The sequence below is a fragment of the Prunus avium genome, chromosome 1 (genome assembly GCF_965620075.1).
Source record: "Prunus avium chromosome 1, drPruAviu1.hap1.1, whole genome shotgun sequence".
In the NCBI taxonomy this organism is placed as follows: Eukaryota; Viridiplantae; Streptophyta; class Magnoliopsida; order Rosales; family Rosaceae; genus Prunus; species Prunus avium.
In genome coordinates, this window is record NC_142284.1 from 86,202 (window position 1) to 107,761 (window position 21,560).

The 21,560-nt window shown below is 38.6% G+C and overlaps 3 protein-coding genes across 4 annotated transcripts; 1 reads left to right on the forward strand and 2 right to left on the reverse strand.

Annotated features, from left to right (window-relative positions):
- The first annotated feature begins 83 nt into the window (after positions 1 to 83).
- Positions 84 to 5,222, forward strand: LOC110756499 (putative protein phosphatase 2C 44). Its single transcript, XM_021957939.2, has 5 exons — positions 84 to 394; positions 889 to 1,140; positions 1,621 to 1,897; positions 2,079 to 2,233; positions 4,768 to 5,222. Exons 1-5 carry the CDS (start codon positions 317 to 319, stop codon positions 4,903 to 4,905), a joined length of 900 nt encoding a protein of 299 aa, XP_021813631.1. The 5' UTR covers positions 84 to 316; the 3' UTR covers positions 4,906 to 5,222.
- A 513-nt stretch (positions 5,223 to 5,735) lies between these two features.
- LOC110756498 (uncharacterized) lies at positions 5,736 to 8,526 on the reverse strand. The gene has a single exon (XM_021957937.2). It carries the CDS (start codon positions 8,275 to 8,277, stop codon positions 5,989 to 5,991), a length of 2,289 nt encoding a protein of 762 aa, XP_021813629.2. The 5' UTR covers positions 8,278 to 8,526; the 3' UTR covers positions 5,736 to 5,988.
- A 3,694-nt stretch (positions 8,527 to 12,220) lies between these two features.
- LOC110756493 (Zinc finger C-x8-C-x5-C-x3-H type family protein) lies at positions 12,221 to 21,522 on the reverse strand. 2 transcript variants are annotated; one of them, XM_088254350.1, is made up of 10 exons: positions 21,241 to 21,522; positions 18,907 to 19,096; positions 18,487 to 18,584; positions 18,270 to 18,365; positions 16,604 to 16,697; positions 15,330 to 15,547; positions 15,097 to 15,203; positions 14,792 to 14,957; positions 13,297 to 13,369; positions 12,221 to 12,719 (listed from the first exon to the last, which is right to left on the reverse strand). In XM_088254350.1, the coding sequence occupies exons 1-10, from the start codon at positions 21,282 to 21,284 to the stop codon at positions 12,678 to 12,680; spliced, it is 1,128 nt and encodes a 375-aa protein (XP_088110476.1). In that variant the 5' UTR covers positions 21,285 to 21,522; the 3' UTR covers positions 12,221 to 12,677. The 2 variants fall into 2 exon arrangements, with proteins under 2 accessions (XP_088110476.1, XP_088110474.1); XM_088254348.1 differs by having other exon boundaries at positions 14,792 to 15,017; positions 21,241 to 21,513.
- Positions 21,523 to 21,560: the final 38 nt, after the last annotated feature.

The window sequence follows — 21,560 nt, forward strand, 5'->3', positions numbered from 1 at the left end:
TGGAGCCCACGCGGAGAATAGGTCAATATCTTCTACTACATTCAACTCCTGATTTAATTTCAACGCCTTCTCGAGTCAGACAGGGTGGTATTGTGAAATATTTGGAAAATTCCAAATACGCGTGTGCTTGTGTCACTTATTCGTACTTACGACAGTTGTCCATCGTATTCTTCTTCTTCGTCTCCCAAGAGAAAAGTAGCAATTAGTAATCAATTCCTAAATTTCGTGAACAATCCAATATTGATTGACTTCTCTCTGAGAAATCTGTTGTGATATAGAAGCAAGAACCTCTTATCTTTCTATGATTGTCTGAGAAATGAGTAAGAAGTCAGAAGAAACAGAAGCTTCAGCTTCCAGCATCACTAGAGGAACCAGCTTCCTTGACAAGATAAAGGTCTCTCTCTCTTTGATTGCTGAGAATTGTTTCTATTATTTTACGTACAACTACTTCTGGATGTTTACTTTCGATCTCAACTTCACTTTAACTTAGAATTCTTTGTCTCCTTGAATTCAATTTTAATTACAGCTGCTGGCTTATCCATACCCTGCCCTGGAGTGCGCTTGTTAATTACTAGGGTTTTACAATAGCAATCTATGCTAAGCCCTAAGCTCCCCTTCTGTCCAATTTGGCTTGCAGAATGCTACATGCCTTAATTCTATAACTATAGTTTATTCATACTATGGGCTATAACTATTGTGCATCCCTTTCTGTTAGTGGAATTTGTTTCAACCTTGTACTTACAAATCCCATATCCACAGACATTTCCACCATCCTGATTCCTAAAAGATTGAGAGCTAATCAACCATGCCGAGCGAGAAGTAGAAAGCCCCCATATTACTGTGATCAATTTAGACTTATCATCATAATTTGTTTAATTGGCATTGCAGAATGTTACATGCCTTAATTCGTCATCTTCAGACTCAGGAAAAGGTAGAAGCAAGTCCTCTTCTATCAGAGTGGCCCATGGGTTCCATTTAGTCCAAGGAAAATCTGGTCATGATATGGAAGACTACCATGTTGCTGAGTACAGAAAAAGAAAAAACCACGTCCTTGGATTGTTTGCTATCTTCGATGGTCATTTGGGCGATCGCGTCCCTACTTACTTGAAAGAAAACCTTTTCAACAACATAATTGAAGAGGTATACCTTCCCACCCATTCCATATTCTTGTGTACGTACACAAATAACAGACAAAAGAAAAAGAGAAAGAGTTTTGCTGCTTTCCTAATAATTTGATTTATCTTTCTGTTGTTTTTGTTTTTCAACTATAACACTTACGGTAGTATTAAGAATGTCATTACTGGTTGCATACTTAGTTGGTTATCTTCCCCGTACAATCATGATTTCTTTATTTGAACTGAAATTGTAATCTGAATTGTAACCAAGATAGGATTTAGCCCATTCTCCGTCCTTGTCCATGCAATATTTGTACTCAAATATTCATACCAACTTTAGGTTTCTCGTTGCCCAATGACTATTTATATTAAGTCAATTACAAGACTCACTAGTTCTTTCCTTATCTGGTCAGTACATTTGTATTGAAACCTGTAACTGTTGATGCTCTCAAATCACTTTATTTGGTCAATTTGTTTTTTTTCTTCTTTTATGTATATGATACAGCCGAGTTTCTGGAAAGACCCCAAGACAGCAATAAGGAATGCTTACTGCTCCACAGATAAGTTTATTTTAGATAATTCCATGCAATTAGGGCCGGGTGGGTCGACTGCAGTAACTGCAATAGTCATTGACGGCAAAGACTTATGGGTGGCAAATATTGGTGACTCAAGAGCTGTTGTGTGTGAGAGGGGTTCTGCAAACCAACTTACTGTGGACCATGAGCCACATACTGAGCGAAGAAGGATTGAGAAGCAAGGTGGTTTTGTGACTACTCTTCCGGGTAAAGATATTTAACTTAATTCATTTAACCTTATTACCGAGCTTGTTTATATATCAGTATATAATTGATAGTGGGATTCTTAATTTCTTACCACTTGTATAATTTTTCTTTCGCTCTTTAGTATATAATTAGATTTTTTTTTTCTTTCCTTACTTAGATTAATATTCTAATACTCTTTCAGGAGATGTACCTAGAGTTAATGGTCAACTTGCAGTTGCACGTGCTTTTGGGGATCAAAGCCTTAAAGCACATTTGAGTTCAGAGCCTGATGTAAGACATGTGCCCGTAGGCTCTACTATTGAATTTGTTATATTAGCAAGTGATGGATTATGGAAGGTAAGTTGGTAATTAATAAATGGCCTTCTTTCCCTCTCTATCGTATCTTTATGGCCTAGATCATATATTTGACAATTTCTGCAAGATAATGGAATGTTTAGGCTTAAATTTTTTGGATTCTATTGAAAAAAATTGAATGTAGAATATTTTGTATTTTGATTAACATTTTTTCCACTTTTCAATTGCATGTGAAACGAGATTATCTTATAAATGAGACTCTGTGACTCTTACTTATCTTATAATTTTTCCTTACTATGTGCCAAATAGTGTATCTAATAATCTTTTTTGGTGATTGTGATTATATTGACTCGATGCTAGATTATTAATTTCTCAGTCAAAGGAGGAAAAAGCTTCAGTGAAAAAATGAATTGAATTTGTAGTAAACATGGAAAATGTGTAATTAACTTATTAGCACTAGGCAGAATTTTTTATTTATAACATATGTAAATAAAATGCATAACCTTCCTTGATTTTCCTATAGCTTTGAATTAATAATTCAAGCTTTTCTGCGAAGCAAAATTGTGTTGGGTGGTTCCTCCGTGCATGTACATTACTATTTATTGGGACCTTTTGCTCTTTTGGTGGAGGGAACGATGCAAAGGTTTCATGAGATTGTAGAGTTTTGACTATTTTTTTGGGTGGTCTAGTTGGAGCGAAATAGCAGCATCTGTGAAGGTAAAAAGTGGGGAGGGGGTGGATTTTTTTATAGAATATGGTTAGATTTTAGGCATTGTAGGTGTCCCATATTGAGGATTTGAAAGATTGTCCTTGCTGAAAGGGACTGGGATACAGCAGTTTTTAAGGTTATTTTTCTGTTTTCTTTCTATAAAAATAAGATAGAACTGTCTAAGATGCAACAGCAAGGTGTTGTTTGCAAAGACATAATGCCATTACCATGTAGTATCAAAACACCTTAGGCATTACCAATGCGGGATTACCACAGTGGTTGTGGCCCTCCCCTACCCCCCTGCTTGGCACCCAGGATCGAAACCTAAGGGTTTCTTTCCTCCCCATGTAACCAAAAAAAAAAAACACCTTAGGCATTTAAAGCCTTATAGCAATGCTATAAATTTTCAGAGTGAGAAGGGTAAGAATTAGCTAAAGCCTCTGTTTCGTTGGATTTGTGTTTTCTTGAATGGTTGAAATTAGTTGATATGGATAAAGTTTGTTGGTTTACCATCATTCCCAAACACTTAGGCTAATTTGATTTGGGCGGACAATTATTTCATATTCTAAACACTCTCTCCTCCATTAAAGCCCAACATGTGCAGTTCAACTTAATATTGGGAGGTTGTATTTTCAGGAATTCAAACTTAGGATCCCCTATATTGACTAATTAGTTCTTAAAATTACAATAAACCCAACTTCTTTTGACAAATTGCAATTAATCATTACGTTGACTTTAGGATACGTGTGTCGATTGATACAGATATCTAAAAGTCAATGGATACGGATTTGAATTATCGGACACATATCCAAGAAGTATCGTGGGAGTATTTGAGTATCCAATACAGACATGTGTGGATTTTTGGAGTATCGGAGAAACAAAGGTGATCTCCAAAAGGTAAATATGGAAGTTGGGTGGCTCCGGCAAAGATTGGATGAGATCCTTAAGGCAAACTGGAGAAAGGAAAATACACTACCAAAGTTGTGGAACAGGAGTTTAGGTGTTTTAGAAACTCCATTGTGAGTCATGCATACGTAGTGATCTCTCTCTCAGGTTACCTATAGCCCAACATAACCTTTCAAAACAACCCTTACCTTAAGTCTGGTGCTGCCAGGATAATACCTGGATTATCCCACAAGCTGATGCAGAATGATTAGGGTTATTCTAATTTTGTTTCCCTTTTTCTTGGTTTCTTGTTTCTAGTAAGATGAACTTTACTTTCCTGTTATGACAGCAGTTTCTGTCACTTTTGGTCATGGAATTTTTATTTAATTCTTTGTAATCGTATGAGTGCTCAATAAAAATATGAAAAAACAATAAACAAAAAATAAAAAATAAAAAATAAAAGCATATGAATATTTTGTAACTATGAAATTTGAAGAATATTTGGGAATTCCCAAAATTCGGATGCTTTAGGAATTACAAAAATCTTGTAAAATTTTCTGAATCTGATATATCTAAAAATTAGCCCTAGCAATATTTTGGTTAGCGAACAATTTTGTCTTGGAAATCAATGGCTGAGTTACATTTGCAACAACATTACTGTTCGACCTAAACATGAGTGTCATTAGTACTTTCCTATTACAATAGTACTATTTTTTATTGTATTTGGGTGCTGTTAGTTTAAGGAGTCATGGGTATATTGGTAACTTTCTATCACTAACAGAAGTTATACATATGAGCCAGTGGTCTTGTTGTAGTGGTTGAGTCTAATAAGAAGTTGTTGCCTTGGGTGGTATTCTCCTTGCCAGGGGATGCAAGATGTGTTCTCAATCCTTTTGGATATGGTTTGGACTTGTAATAGGACAAAGATTCTTTCTTTTGTTACTCCCTTGTAGTTCAATATGTGGTATGCTTTGGTTGGCAGGTTATGAAGAATCAAGAGGCAGTAGATTTGGTGAAACCCATAAAAGATCCACAAGTAGCGGCAAAGCGTCTAACAACTGAAGCACTGGCAAGAAAGAGTAAAGATGATATATCATGCATTGTGATCCGTTTTGGATGATACCGTTTGTGGTTGTCCTTCATGGATTATGTCTTGTGTGGCCTTTCATTGTGAAGAAAGTCGTGTTTGGGGCTAATTGAGTCTTGTAATGTGTTTTGTTTTTCGGTTACCCAGGAAATAGATTTTTCACTTTAGTTAATCCTCGTGCCACCCCTTTATATAGGTACATATACAGAAGTTCACTTGGGGTGAAGCACAGGTAATGGGTGCAGTACTCTAGTTATTGTGCGCAATATTGTTGACATAAATAAGATCAGTGTAGCTTCCATGTAACATATGCAATTGCTTTTCATATCATAATTGCTATTATTTTTCAAGTTCTTACTGTCATTATTAGGGTTATTAAGAGAAGCCCACATGGGAGACTTCGGACAAGCCGGTGCATTTGTAATTTCGGCAATGCCAACTAATGTCATGTTTTCTTACTTGGAATTAGAAGTCATGAATTGGGAAAGTCAGAAACGCAGAATGAATGCACATAGGATGGGATCAATTACTCTCCCATCAATCAATCTAATTCATGGTTTTAAGGTATTGGATTATGGATTTTAATGCGGAGTTCACAGTTGTTTTATTATTCCATATGTCATGGTAACCGCTGGGTAAATTAGGGTCGAAATAATTTCGATATCCACATCTTAGTAGATGCATGGAAATCAGAAATATGTATATTTTCAATACCCATTACCCTCCGTTCTAAGGTAAGTAAGCATGTCATAGAATTAAAACCGTTTGAGTATGCTAATTGATACCAAGACATACATAACCATAGTGTGTGACAAAACAAACTTTAATTCTTAATGAAAATCCATCCGCTTGGCTGTATCGGAGAATGAAATAAAGTTATGAGAATACAAATGGATAGGAATAGGCAAGCAGCAATGAAACTATTATTGCTATAAATTGAAGCAACGGTAGCAACCCCTTAGAGGATAAACTGCATCTTAAAACCGAGAAGAACAACATTCGCACACGAAAGATACGGAACTGATCCTTGCTACTGTATATATGCAGGGTTGTTGTCTACTCATTCGCAGCAAAAGAATTGTGATTCTTCTTAAACATACGCTAGAAATCACTGAATTAGTAGTAGGGAACTACAGGGGGAGGAGGAGACGCATATGACACTCCTATAACTGGTGGAAGCGGTGTGCTATCGAATGGGGACAGGGGAGGAAACTGTTGATGCGATGATGGTGGTGGTTGATGCCAATGCTGTTGTTCGGGAGGTGAGTGGTGATGCCTTGATGAAGGTGGGGGTACAAATTGAAATGTGGGTGATGGCATGGTATGATGGCTTGGTGGGGGTGGTGGTGATGGTGATGCAGGAATCACACAACCGGTGGGCGGCAGAGGAGGTAAGGGATGCGATGGCTCATTTGGTGAAGGGGCTGATGGCGTATCATGTGGGGGACTTCCACCTGTACTTGCGGGTGGTGGTGGAGCTTTTGATGGATAATGCTCATGTGCGGGGGAAGGAGGTGGTGCTTTTGTATACTGCTCATGTGTTGGTGGAGGTGTACGTGGAGGTGGCGGAGGTGGCGGTGAAGATGGTGATGAAGGTAGAGGTGGAGGTGGTGGACTTGTGTAAGTATGATAGCTCGGAGCAGGTGGGACATGGGCTGAGTGCTGTGGAGGTGGCGGCGCCGAGAGTTGCGGTGGTGGTGGTGGTGAAGCATACGAGTATTGATTTGGAGGTAATGGCGGCACTAGATCATGTTTAGAGTGATCAGGTGGGGAAGCATGGTAAAGTACTGGTGGTGGTGGGGAAGAAGAGGAGTTGTAGTGCGTGGGCAGCGGCGGCGGAGGTGGTCTTAGATGAGTAGTTGGTGACACATTTTGGGTAGGTGGGGGTGGTGGTGTCAAAGTCCAATGATGATGACTATTAGATGGAGGGGGCGAAGGTGGAAGATGCGTCCTGGGCGAAACTCTTTGAGTAGGTGGCGGAGGCTTTGTAGGGGAATGGAAATGGGAATTGGAATTGGAAGGAGGAGGTGCTCTATTAGGCACTAGAGGCGGAGAAGAAGAAGAAGAAGGGCTTGATGGTGGTGGAGGATGTGATCTAGTGGAAGGTGATGACTCTGAAGTCGGGGGTGGGGGTGTTGAAACCCGAGGAGGCCTTCGTTGAGCAGGCGGCTTATTCCCAACAGGAGCTGAAGGTGTTGAAACCCGAGGAGGCCTTCTCTTAGAAACCCCGCCACTGCCCCCTCCGCCTCTAGGACTAGTAGTGCTGCTGCATTGGAGCTTGCGGCAGTCCACGGGACGTGCAGCTGGCGAAGCACATTCCCTTGCAGATCTCTGATTCAACTTACCAGGAATGCAGTTCTTGCGACCATTGATATTATTTTTGTTAGCAGCAGTAGCAGCACAAGTAGGAGCCTCTCCGGTGAAATAGTTGAAAGAATAGGTGAAGTTGTGCAGACGAGGTAGCTGGCAAATACTGGCTGGAATGACACCCGTGAGTCTGTTGCGGGCCACGTCCAGCTGCTCCAAGCTCTTCATGTTTTTGCCGATGGTGGAGGGAAGAGGCCCTTGAAGTCGGTTGAAGCTGACATCAAACACCGTGAGATTGGTGAGGAGGCCGATCTGGGGAGGCAAGCAGCCGGTGAGATTGTCATTCAAGAGGATGATCTCGTTGAGCGTCTTGGCCATGTTACCAATGCTGCCAGGAATGCAACCCCCGAGATTGTTGTTGGCCAACACCAGAACCGAAACGGGAGAGTTGCCGAGATTGGGAGGGATGCCAAATTGGAACCTGTTGTCGTTGAGGAAAAGGGCATCCAGATCCTTGTCGAAGAGCTGGGAGGGAACGGAGCCTTCGAACTCGTTGAAGCGGAGATCCAAGTACTTGAGGGAAGGCAAGGAGAACACTACTTTGGGGAAGTCTCCCACAAAGCGGTTGTTGCTGAGGTCGAGCTCATGGAGCAGCTTCATGCGCCGCAAACTGCTAGGGACGACGCCGCAGAAGCGGTTGGAGTTGAGGTGGAAGAACGCCAGGTCTGAGAGGAGGCCTAGCTCTGGAGGCAGATAGCCAGCAATGTCAGCGTGGTTGAGGTCGATGCCGGCGACCACACGGCCCTGTGCACCGGTGGACTTAGGAGCACAGAATACGCCCATGTAGGAGCACATGTCCGAGCCATTCCAGCTGGAGGTGAAGTTGAATGGGTCCGAGAAGATGGCGGCCTTCCAAGCTTGGAGGGCAATGTAGGCTTGGCGAAGCCTTGGGTTCTCAAACTTGAGGGCTGGATCTACTTTCACCACACCCAAAGATCCTTCACCACTACTAGTACTAGAAGTGGTGGCGGCTGCCCACACCAACAAAACAAGCAGCAAGGAGGAGGAGGAATGCGGAGGAGGAGGACGACGAGACATTGGTCAGGTGGAGCAAATTTCAGGCAGGCAGTCAGTCACATGAGCCGTCAAAGTCTGTCTCATGAGAGAGATTTTATTTTAATTTGGACTGTGTGCCATTCTCATCTCCCCATGCCCTGTTTATAGAAATCCCTTTTTCTATTGGAGTTTACATTTTATTTGAATTTCAGTTTTAGTATTTTAGTTAGGGTTTATGCAGTAGATATGCAATAATGGTTACAGTGTGAATAAGATAACAATAAATGGGGGACATTTGAAATTTATGTCATATGTTGATATGAATCATGACATGCTGGCACGTCTCACAGATTTAGAGAGAGAAAAAGTTTTGAGGACAAGGGGAGGCATTTTTCTCTTTTCGTTTCCTCCTTCCTCCCTAGTCCCTACTGCAATTTGTGAAGTGTTGAAGAAGGTCGATCCAGCGGAAAACAGTATTTTGGTATCCCGTTTTACACAAATTTTTCTATTTGTCACATAGACCCCCAGCTTTTTTTCTTTTTCTTTTGTACCGTACCCAATCAATGATGTCAACCTCTTTTTTTTGTCTTTTCGTTTTTTTTTTTTTTTTTTTTAATAGAATTGCCCATGCATGATCTCAACTGGATTCATCAAACTTAGTGGTTCCTTTCAACTAAAGGCAACAGCATCAGACAAAAAAATAGCTAAGCAAATATTTTAGCTTTTCTTGATGATCAGCAACAGCAAGTGTGTTTTTTTTTTTTTTTGGTGAACACAGCAAGTGTGTTTTAGGGTGTGACTTAAAAGGAAAATTACAAATTGGGTCAAAAATGCATAGAATCGTTATGTGAGAGTGATGTTGAAGAATATAAAGTTCTATATCGGAAACTTGACTTAATAAATTACAACTTATAATAAATTATTCCATTTATAATAACACCGAGGCATTTTGTGATAAAATCTCACACTTACTAGGTTTTGTAAGTGATTAAACAATTTAATGAAATTCCAATCTTAATAACACCGACCCATGTTATGAGTATTGCTCTCCTCCATGGAATCATAGGGCGAACTCTCGTAGAGAATTGTACCCCTTTTTTGTTGTTTAGTTGCCATGGGGAACATGGGTCCCAAGGAAACACTGTCTGCACGATCTTTAATACCTTTTCAACTCAGAATCTTTTCCCAAACTAGAAGATTAAATTTCAAAACGCGTAAAAGGACATGTGAGAGCATAGCATGAGAGTGATGACAGTCTGCATCCGGTGCAAGAAAGTATTATTTGCTCTGTGGACCATTTCTAAGGGAGTTTGCAAAGGATGTGATAGTGGCGTAAGCATTTTCCTTCTTCAAGAAAATAGGTATTTAAGTATGCAAAATTTATTATTCCCTCTAAATAGACATGTTGTCTACTTGAAAAGCAATAGGCTAAATTGTAGTAATGGTCCTTGAACTACACTCAAAGTTATATTTTCGTTCATAATCTCCAAAAATAGTTGTTGCCGTCCTTAAATTAGATCTCACTTTGCACTACTAGTCCTTTCCGTCAAGTCTGTCTGTTCGTACCACTTTTCAAAACCCAAGGGAAGGTATCGTATAGTAGTGTAGCTCGGAAGTCTGAGTGTCGTTTCCACAGAGAGCGATGTAAAGAAAATAACAGAGATGAAAAAAATAAGTGTGATTGAGAAGTAGATTTATGCAAGATTTGATTTAAAGAAAATTCAATTGATTAAAACACTAAGGCATTGGGGTTCCACTTTTAACATAAGCATGCAACTCTTATTAATTTGATCCACAAAACATTTTCCATTGTAGTTGTTCAAAATAATTAAAGCTCTTTTTAATTTCCTTTAGAAGTATTCTAAGCATAACTTGTACCATTGGCAACAAACTATCAAAAAATAAACTTCATCAAAATTCTATTAATCTTTAGTAATTCTCTTCTCTTTTAAAAGCATGAAAGTTTTTACTACACAATGGGAAAAACATGATTGAACCCATGAAATAGATTATCAAACATTCATCAATTAATTAAAAAAGAAAACTACAAATTCCATTTGAATAAAAACTACAAAATCACATTAAAGCTTAAGTTTGGATCAAACTAATGAAAATTACATACTCATATTAAAAGATTTCCCCCTAGCCTTAGCTAGGGAGTTAGTTCCCCATAAAATAAAACTAAAACAGAAATTTAGAACTAGAAGAATTGGAGGAAGGAGAGAGAGCTCAAGAGAAGATTGTGAGCTTCGTGTGTTTTGAAGCTTGAAGACTTCTCTATTTATAGGGCTAAGAAGAAGGAACATCATGATGAATTCCAACACCACCATTCATATTCCAATACAATCCATAACTCCCACTTCATCTTGTCTAAGTTAGTGTGGTTGGAATCAATTCCATCACATACTTCTTTTAGCATGGGTGTGGCACTTCATGCATTCTTTTCAATTCTTTAGCTGTTGCACCTCAAGCTTTCTTCACATGGGTATTCAAAGGTGTTCAATTATGGCTGCCTTTTGCTGCCAACCCATGTGGGTTTTCTTTTGGTTGCCGGAAAAAACGATTCTTCTGAACTAGGCTTGGTGTAGGAAGGCCTGAGGTTTCAATATATATCCAATGGGGCTCAAATTTGGATATGTTATAATAGACACCCATTGGAACAATTTTCATGAAGAATGCATTCCCATCTGAGAAGTAAAAACGTGTGTTTTGGGGCTTGCAAGCTGACTGCCGAAAATGGACTGGAGTTTGGGCTTCATTTCTTTTCTCTCATTGGGCTGCTGCACAAGAAATAGCTACCTAATAAGAAATTCAACTGAATTAGCCTTTATTTCAATGAAGTGCAAATGGATTTATAAAATGCAATGTAACATTCTAATTAGTTCAAAATTCATTGAAACAAAGTACTATCAAATATAGATTAGGGATAGAAATTGTAATAATTATGTGTTTATCACTGTCTATATTTTTGTTTGAAATGATCATGTATCATGTACACATGATCTCTTTTTAGGGGCAAATTAGACTTCTCGCATGGGGTGGTTTCTGATATGGCATCCCAACGCAATAACAAAGTGATACTTGTGTTAACCAAGGTGGTTGGTGTGAGTGGTTCGATACTCTCATTCCTTAAGAGAGGTCAGGGGTTCGATCCCTGCTCTCGTATGGAGTCACCACTTTGGCCAGCACTTTACCCCTTACGGGCCGACCCGGTGTGAGCGGAGATTAGTTTGGGTTGTGGTTAAGGCTTAAAGGTGCCACCCATAATTGGGGCCCATCCAGGACCACCTCGTGGTTCAAAAAAAAAAAAAAAAAAAGGGTGATACTTGTGTTGTGTCCACGCCATAACAACTCCCGTACGCCGGAGTTAATGGCCTACGTGCCTGCAATCTCCCTGCCGGAGTTAATGGCCTACACGCCAGCAATCTCCCTCCCTCCCCCCCACCAACTCAAATTGAGTAGTTTAGAAAGAAAAAAAGTGATATAAATGTGATATGTGGCAATATGAAGTATTTATAGAGGATAGTTTTGCAAGAATTTCAAAAGGGGGGCATTTTTTAATAAATTAGTCAAGCTAGCCAAGCCCAAATGAGTTAAGGACGAGTCCAGAACTGGATTGAGTTACAACCCTCATTCTTGGGCAAACTTTGAAAAAGGAACTTGTTGCACTTTCCAATTTCCGACGAATTTATTACAGTGCTGAGATTGCTTTTTGTACCAATCTGATAACAATCTCCTCCGTCCTCAGCTCATTCTTCGCATGGCATTGATACAATTCCTAGGCGATGTCATTCTCTCATTCATGAGCCTCCATTTACGTAGCACAATGTACATTTACATGAACAGAAGATTTCAAATAAATTTCCCAACCCGTACAAAACGCTCTGCTTTGGCATGTGGCGACAGCGGAAAGGGAAAGAAAAGATGCCCATGTGCTAAATCGAAAGCAAAGTGGAAGTGCTTATAAGTTATAACACGTAAAGGGTCAGAACAAAACAACTCATACGGAGAGCTGGCCATTTGAAGAACATTTATGGCAATGATGTTGTGAACTAAATCCAAAGACTTACAAAATCATGTGGTACACTAATAAATCCAAAATTTACACACCATTACACAAGGATTACAATCTTTGCTAGTTATAGAGATATGAGCAGAAAGCGCTTTATAAGAAGCTTGTCAAGAACTTTTAACAGGAACAGTGTAGAGCATAAGACAGATGCAGATGTCTTTGCAAATGCTGCAAAATATGATTGGATTGTTCGGCCGCACAATTGGAGGTAGCCCCTCTTTCCTTAACATCTCCAAACTCTGGCTGGGTTCCAACTCGAGATTTGAGTCACCATTTGAGTCACCATTTGCGTTTCGCAAGCATTAAGTGCTTTGGCCACCTAGCAAATTGCATGAGTAAGCGTTGTGCTTGTACTGCTCATTACCACAACTTACAACTCAACCAGCGCATCTGGCGGTTCTTCTTCGGGAATCTGGGGAGAAAGACAAGAAAAAGAAATGTATACCATGTTCATATCATGGTTTGGAATAAGCAGTCATTTACAGTTGTAAACATACCTAATTACAATTGCAATTGGGGAACCTGAGGATATTTTTGCACTCACTATTGCAATTATGGCATACCCCATTACCGGTATATTATTTTGATTCGGCACAAATGGGGCCCAAAACAAAGATTACCAGGTTATTCCTGGGCCTAGCTAGCCCATAGCAATCCCCAGTCAATAGGCTTCCTAATAGGAGGAGACTACCCACATACGTTCACCATCTTTTTTTTTTCTTTTTTTTTAAATCTTAAGAAACCAAGAATTTCGATTATATTTCTCAACATGAAAATTACAAATTTTATCCAATCACAAGCCTCTGCTTTGGAATTACATTATATACTAACCAATGTCTCATCATATTAGGAGAGGGGTAAGGAAGAAGACAGCTGATAAAAAAACTAAACATACTAAATGTGCAGATACTCTAAAATTTCAAATCACGTCTCTAATTTTTATTTTTTAAGTCATGCATCTAAAGTACAGGAAGAAGTAAGCTTCTTACCTCTCCAGGACTCCATATCTTTTTCAACCAAATACTCGTCTCCCCAGAAATCTTCTCCCTTTGCATGTTAGTTCTGTAGGATTGACAAAAAGGCTGAAGATGAATATAACTAAGTACATATAACCGAAATGGAGACTAGTAAGAGATGAAAGAAGGGGCAGAGGAACAGACACCCAAAAAACAGAGGGGTAGAATTTGAAAGAAGAGAAACAAATATGTCCCATGATAAAATAAAAACCTAAACAAGAGGACTTATATTCTACTTATACAGGCCGGTTCAAGTGCGGACTCAGCGTTCAAACATTTACTGGGATGCAATGGAGCCCCAACAATGCGATCCCTTTTGCTTTAGGCCTGCAACTCAGGTGGGTTGGAAGGCCAATCCAACCCCAACAGATTCTTTATATTTCGAGCTCGTGCTTGAATTTCATCAAGTTGAGAATACATGAACTCAAGCCGACCCATGACGAATTCAGAATAACTGGAGTTAGTCTTGAATTGCCCAACTTTAATTGAGTTAGCCTAAACCCCACACCAACTCATTTAGAAAGAAGAAAAATCTTGCCCATAACATGTTTTACAAGAAATTTTGTTAGCATGTACAGCTGTAAATCTGTTTAAATACCTCCACGAGAGCAAAATAATATATTAATTTCTACAGCTGCCTCCTACCCCAAATTTTTTTTAATTTTATTTGTCTAATGTTTCGCAACGATCACTCCTTCCATTGAGACTTAAAACAGAAGGTTCGGATAATTGAACTACAGTCATTGGGCCCACAATGTGCCCCTCAAATAAGGGATCCCTCCATGGAAGCTCACTCTTGATTTGGGTTCTTTTAAGTCACTATTTGGTTTTTTCCTTGTTAGCTTGGACTGGCCTCTATACATGTTATTAGAAGACCGCTTAAGATAGAATCAGGATGTTATTGTGCTTTTGCCTCATCTTCTTCTCTCCCTTCTCTTCATCCCTCGTCTCACCTATTTTTTTACACTACCCCCTATTCTCATTTTTCTCCTACATTAATTGATATCAGCGCCTATGATAGAGATCCTAAGACGGCTTATTATTTTAAGTATTTTTAGGCTAAAGAGAAGTTTCCGCTTTATCTAGGAACTTTATGTTTTAGTATGATTTGATTTGGTTTTCAATATTCTAGTGATTTTAATTATGTCGTTATTTGATTTATTCGTTTAATTTTTTATTGGACTGACCTATACAAATAGACGTATATATTCAGTTCAGCAAATTGCTCATAATTGAATTGAGAATATTACTGTGATTTCACCTCTTCTTCTTTCCCCTTCTCTCTATCTCTCCCCTCCTTTTCACTAGGATCTAGCGTAAAATGAAAAGTTTAAGCAGCACTCAAGAAATAAAGAGAGTTGTTGAGTGCTACAATAGACAGTACTTGTGGGGAAGGATATGACTTACATGAAAAAATAAGACTTTATAAAAGATATATGATAGAACAGACTTTTTGGTTCCAACTTACAGGAACTGAACTTCTGTAGTTGATTGTCCAACTGCATTGGAAGCAGAGGTAGGCCCATCTGACAGAATGGGTGACAGACCAGTTGTTGCACTAGGAATTTGTGATGACACTACTAAAGTAGAAAATGGGTTGGTTTCATGTCTCATGACACCAGTATTGCCGAATCCTGTACTCGAGGGAAAAACATTTACATGTGCAGTGGCAGGAAATTGGCTGCCACGTGAACCTATCATCTTACAGTCAGAAGAAACATAAAAGATTGCAAAGGTATGCGTATTACTGAAATGAATGAAAAAGTTTCTTACCAGCACTTCCAGAAAGAAAATTGTTTGTCCCAAATCCGCTCGAAGTCTGGGTGGAATTAGCAAAAGGATTCAGCTGTGCAAAACCATTATTTGATGGTGCAGACGGCCTGAGAAAGAATCGCAGTACATGTTTACAGAACCCAATGGAAATCATGGAAACAGGATTTCAGGATATTAATAAGTATTCAACATGAATCTACCATAGGAGTGTAAATATTAAAAGTGAGACTTGCCTTGGTCCAAACCCTGTGTTGAGGGATGTGCCCAATTGGCTAAAACTTGAGAGTGACGGAGCAGCACTATTGTTAGCAGCCTGCAAGAATGCATGTTGACTAGCTGAAGGTAAAGGATTTTGGCTGGAATGATTAGGTTTCAGTAGAGCTCCCTGGGGCTTGCAAAGTTTGTCAAACTCAATCAACTTGGTATTGAGTAAATTTCTCTCTCTTTCAACCTGTACAGAATTGTATTTGATTAGCAGCTCATAGAAGACAGCAAGAGTAGTTTTCTTCTTCTTTTTGGTAAAAAGGACAGCAAGAGTTTTTTATTGATTTAAAGACAGCAAGAATAGTTAATAAGAATAAAATGGAGTACCAACATTACTATTCCTAATTACTTGGACAACAATTATTAGAATCATTTTCACATACAGCAGCAGTGCAGAAGTCAGGACTTGGCTTTTATTTATACCAAAAATGAGAATCCTACTAAACTTCCAAACTAAGGCACAACAAGTCTCGTACCTACTTGTACTATATAACTACTTTCACCAAAAGGTTGCATTTCAATTTGGGCTATATACCCTCTGCCGAGGCTGATCCTACACCTGGTATTGAATTACACAAGTAAACTTAAAAACTATTTCTGTACAGCAAATGCAGGAATCAAACAACCACTATAAAGGAGCAGCAGTAACCATGTATGAATAGACAAGGATTTTTTTATTCTTGAGTCTTTCACCAGGCTTTCACCCTTGACCCTTTCACCAGGCTTTCATTTTTGAGACATAACCCTTAAGGGAAAATTCAAAGGAATGAATTTTAAATGTCAACCAAGCTGTGACAGTTTAAAATGAAACCACAAAAGCAAAAAAATAAAATAAAAGTTATGTCCTTCCTTATTTTGACAAAAGAATGCCAACATGATGGCTCATATATTCCCTGCAAGGACTCAATGTTGTATGCGATGTTGACCATGAGAAGAGAAAGAAAAAGGAAGGCAGTTTACTTTATCTTCTAAGAAGTACAATTGTATTAGACTCTTGACCTATTATATAGTAGCTGTCAATTTTTTATTGTTCTCTTGGTGTCTCTTTCCTTATTCCAGTCTGAACAATGCCTTTGATTTATTGATAGGTTACAAAATTCAGGTATTCCTTCCAACTTGCACGAGGCGAAATTCAACAGCACACAAAATAATCATAGAAAGTATTTGATCATGATATTAAATAACTAATTCTGTTATTTCTGTGATTTATCACACAAGCAGATGGGATGTGAGATTAACTTACTATCAACTGCATGTTCAACCCACGCTTGGCATCCTCATATGCTGCTGCCCTCAGCTCTTCGTAACTAACATCACCAATGATGTCACAAGGGAAACTGCAAATAATTGGATTCTACACTTAGTGCATAGTTGGATTGCCCAATTAATCTTCATATATATATATTAATAGAAACTTTATAAATTCAAAAGAGAGAAACAAAGAAGAAAACAAAAGAAAGTTGATAAGGAATCCACAAGAGAAAACAAAAGAAAGCTGCAGCCTCAACACCAAAACAACAAAGGAAAGCAGGCCAAAAAAACAAACAAGAAGGCCAAACAGGAAAAGAGAAAAGAACAACACATCACTTCACAACCACTAACAAATCACGCATAATAGAAGAGACAGCCAAATCCTTAAAAACAGGAGTAACCAGTGCCCATAACGCCTCCCAAAACTTCACTCTATTAGTCTGTAGTGGATCTGGTTGTAGTCTGAAGAATAACATTTAGAGAAATTATGTGTAGTAGATTTTCTTTTCTGATAAGAAATTATGCGTAGTAGATTTTCTTTTCTGATAAGAAATTATCCCCTGAAAATAAAACATTAAGAATATATGATTCTTCTCTTTTGCTCTTTTGGACTCAGACTCAGATCATTCACCCAAGAAATTCAAACTTGAGTTATTGTGAATAATTTTCTTTAGTAAATCTGACCAATTAAAATAGAGAATAATTAATTATATCTGTAAAGCCACTGAATTGATTTATCTTTTAAGATCACAACATGCACATTCCTCTTACAACTTTCTCACTGTTATCAAATCTAAAATAAGTCTTTTAGATTAATAGGGCTTTTAAAAATAATGCCAAACAAACGAATGGCCAGAGGAAGGCGGAATGAAAATGTGAAACAATTTTTTTTTAAAGAAACATCAGTTTATTAAAGAAGAAAAGCTAATTACAAAGAGTGGATAAAAAAATAGGGGAAAGAATACCCTTTGTAACATAGTCCCAGTGACAGCAATTTTCTTAACCAAGCAACATCATATAAGCTACCAAATAATAATCTATTCCAAAGCCACATTTGCTAACTTGTGTTGTGTCCAACAAGATCTGTTTTGCTTTGCTTTGCAAATTTAAGGTAAGAAAGTCCTATTTAGTCAGTTCACACATTGACTTTAAAAGCAGCATACTTCCTGAAGCATCAATAACTACCATGGACAAATTGGTTTTACCACTTGTCATATCTGCCGAAACCATAGATTACACTGCAAAAACATTCAATATTTCATAAATTGGAGAGACAATGCCAGCAACTACAAAGATTTGTGGGTCTTCAGCCGTGTTTGACACAAAATGAAAGCTGCAGTGAACGAGTTAATCATTGTTCTTTATTGTGAGAGATTAGAATGCAGCTGTGTGTTAGTTTTGTTTAGGCTTTGGTTTCTGTTTTCTTCACGTGATTAGTTTTCTTGTTGTACTGCTGGAGTGGACTTCTTTCACATTCTGTGGTAATCAATAATATTTTCTTTTTACTAAAGAATAATAATAAAATTTGTCCAGAATAACTCATTTTTTATTTTAATAATCAGTAATATATTCAATATTTTATGTAGTTAATTTAGATACCAAGTCATCTAAATCAGTGAATAGAATCCACGTCTTTAATGGAGTTACTAAGAACATACTTTTTCCAATGACCGTAGCACGTAAGCTTCCAAAGTGGACTCTCATGCTCATTATCTTCAATAATTATACTTCTGCAAGACTCGGGATCTGTGCACCTTCAGATACACGAATTCACATGCGTTTAGACACATTACTTAGGTGTCACAAAGAAGATAAAAATGACAGTACAAAGGTAGTAGAGCTGAGAGACGCATAAATCTTCACTCGATAACTTACCTATGATTTGTTGCCTGAGGCTGCTTATCAGATTTCTGTGATGAAGGGGCAGCACTAGCAGTTTGGGAGGAGAAACGGGACCATTTGTTTTCAAAAGGCTGATCGAAAGCAGATCACCAACAGTAATAAGCATAATATGAAAAATCTTGAATAGCATCAAGTGATGCATGGAGAGCTTTCAGCTTGTTAACGGAAGAAAACTTCAAAGCCAACATCAGCAATAACCATAAGATAATAAAATTATTTAGCAGCATTAATTGATCCACAGAGAGCTCTCAGCTTGTTAACTTCAGAAAATTTTAAAGAACTCTTGTAACCTCATTCACAACAAGGAGCAAATGTTTCAGTTACAGCTTACAACTTACAAGAACAAAGATCGTTCATTTGAATGACAGCTACAGATCTAAGATGGGAAGAAACCTTAAACTGGCTCTGTTTGGAACCAAAATCAGCTGGCCCTTTTGACTGAGAGTTGTTTTGAACCCCAAAACCATAAGGATTGGACTTTCTCTGTTGGTCTGAGCCAGATTGTGACCCAAATCCAAAGATGTTGGACTTTTGCTGTTGCTGAATCACATGGAGAAATTTACACCTATCTCCGAACTGACAGCTGAAAGAGGCAAGGTAAACTATTAAATATAACAAACATAGTATCATGCAAAAAGCACAAAATAAGCACATCTTATACTTTGGTCAAATACACAGCTAGTGCTTGAGTGAACAACTACACGATGAAACAAAAGTAGAGGCAAAATTGGAGGATAAGTACACACAAAAGCATGGGCATGAAAGAACTTTGAATAGATGAGAATACGCATTAGAACAGCATGTGACATCTTTTAGCAGAGTCCCACATCGTCTGGATACCTTTAGAATGTGCACTATCTAAACAGATAAGCCACCTTACCTTGTAAGCCAGGTTTCATGGATGAAGTTCTACCAAAGGGAAAAACATATGGTATAATGAATTGGGTTCGCATCTCCAGACCAGAGTGGAGGGGTAGAGCCAAGTGTCTCCGGTCCTGGTGCTAAGAAAGAGTGTTAACATACTCCCGCATTTGTCTTACCACCTTCAGTTCGTATAGCACATAGATGCAAGGGCACCTTTCCTTGTAAGCCAGTTTTGATGGATAAGTTCTGCCCTGAGTTTGGCACAGGTGAATCAAGGCTGGGAATGCCGTTCCCATCCCCATCCCCGTTAAGTTATTTTCCCCCGTCCCCACCTCCATATTGGTAATATTCAGAATGGGGATTTCCCATCCCCACCTTGGTTGGGGAACATATTCCCCACCCCGCCCCATTACAAAAATACCAATTAAAAAATGATTTTGAATGAGAAGAAACAAAGTTAGAAACTGTTATACTAGGGCAAAAGACAATACACAAGTTTTGTTTTAGATTTAGATTTTTTATGTATTATTTAATTCAATGTAGGATATAATATGTGGAATGTAAAATTTGTCAGAGTTATGAAACACAACTAGAAGCCACTTAACAATATGAAAAACAAATGTAATATATATATATATATATGAATATATTCTACATGGAGCGAGTTTGGGTTGGGGATTAGAATCTCATTCCCGCCGCGCCCCATACACCCTACCCGAAAATTTCCACAAACTCATCCCCATACCTGATTTCTATCCTTCATACCCGACCCATTTAGGTCGAAGCCCCACAAAGACCCTAACCCGTGAGGAAAGTTTCCCTCCCTACCAACTTCAACATCACAACATCATAAGTCAACAAATTCTTATTTCAATAATTGATAGAAGATATCAACTTATCACAGAAAGTTAAACATGGGATAGCCCGGTGAATATGAACAAAGCAATACCTAAGGGGAAGCATGAGGTCCTCATAAAAAGGAAAACTAGTAGAAAATGAGTAAGAAAAAGCAAAGAAACAAAAAAGGAGCTAGCGATTGGAGAGCGGGCATGGGTAACGCACTAGCTACTCATTTACTCTTTTACCTCCCGAATCAGGTTCAAGATTCATCAACCTAGTATACTCTGTCTGTTCATCAGTGACAGGATCAACGCCCCTTCCAATCAACTCTTTCGACTTCCAGTTTGAACTTTCCAAAAGCCAATCAAGTCAATATAACTCTTCTGTATTATGTGCTCCAACCAGTCAAGGACTTAATGGAATTGAACCTGTTGTTGTGTTGCAGCCTTCGGTCATGTTCACCAAATCGGGCAGCTATCATGACTCAAACACCTATCTTATGATATTCTATTTTTCCAACCAGGGACATGACCAAATCACACTTTTGTGCCCAACGTCTTGGTAGGCCCACTCTAACTCCATAGGCTTCGAGGCAGTTTTTGCTTGCCTACCACCTAAAATTTCCATTATTTAAAGATTTGAAACTATGATACAATGTTCAGTATCCATCCTAGAGGTTGCCCATTGTGTATGGACTCTAGCCCAGTTGCGTGGTGAAAGCTAATCTTATACCACATATCACCACTCATGGTTAGATAAGATTGGTCCCAAAAGCCAGCTTGTAAGGGAGGGATACCAAAGAGTTTATAAACTATCCATCTTAAGATATTCAATGTGGGACATTTGGGACATACAGCCATCTTATCATTCATAATGTTAGATTTATACATGTACCAAGTCATAAAAGTAGGCCTACGATTGCAAAGCATGTAGAAACTGATTGCTAAAAATAAGAGATTAAAGAGTAGACCATGAACACGGTGAAAGCAAGGAATAAGTCAGATAGAGAGCGAGAGAGATGACCTGCCACGCTGAAAGTATTTGCAGGGTTCTCTCTTTACAGGCATCCCTGCAACTGCAACAGTCCCCAAGTGCCAGTCTCCTCAGGAACCAACTCCAATTGACTCAAGGACGTTTCGCCCAGAACCAGAACCGCAATTCATAAACCCCTAATCAAGTTGGTTGGTATGCCTGCCTGCCTTCAATGTTCCAACAACAACAAAATTACTACTATTTAAACGCCTTTGTCTATCTCTATTCTCTATATAGAAGAATAAAATAATAATGAAAAATAAACAGAACCCCGCAAAACAACAATTTTTTAGTGTTGGGCCTTTGGCATT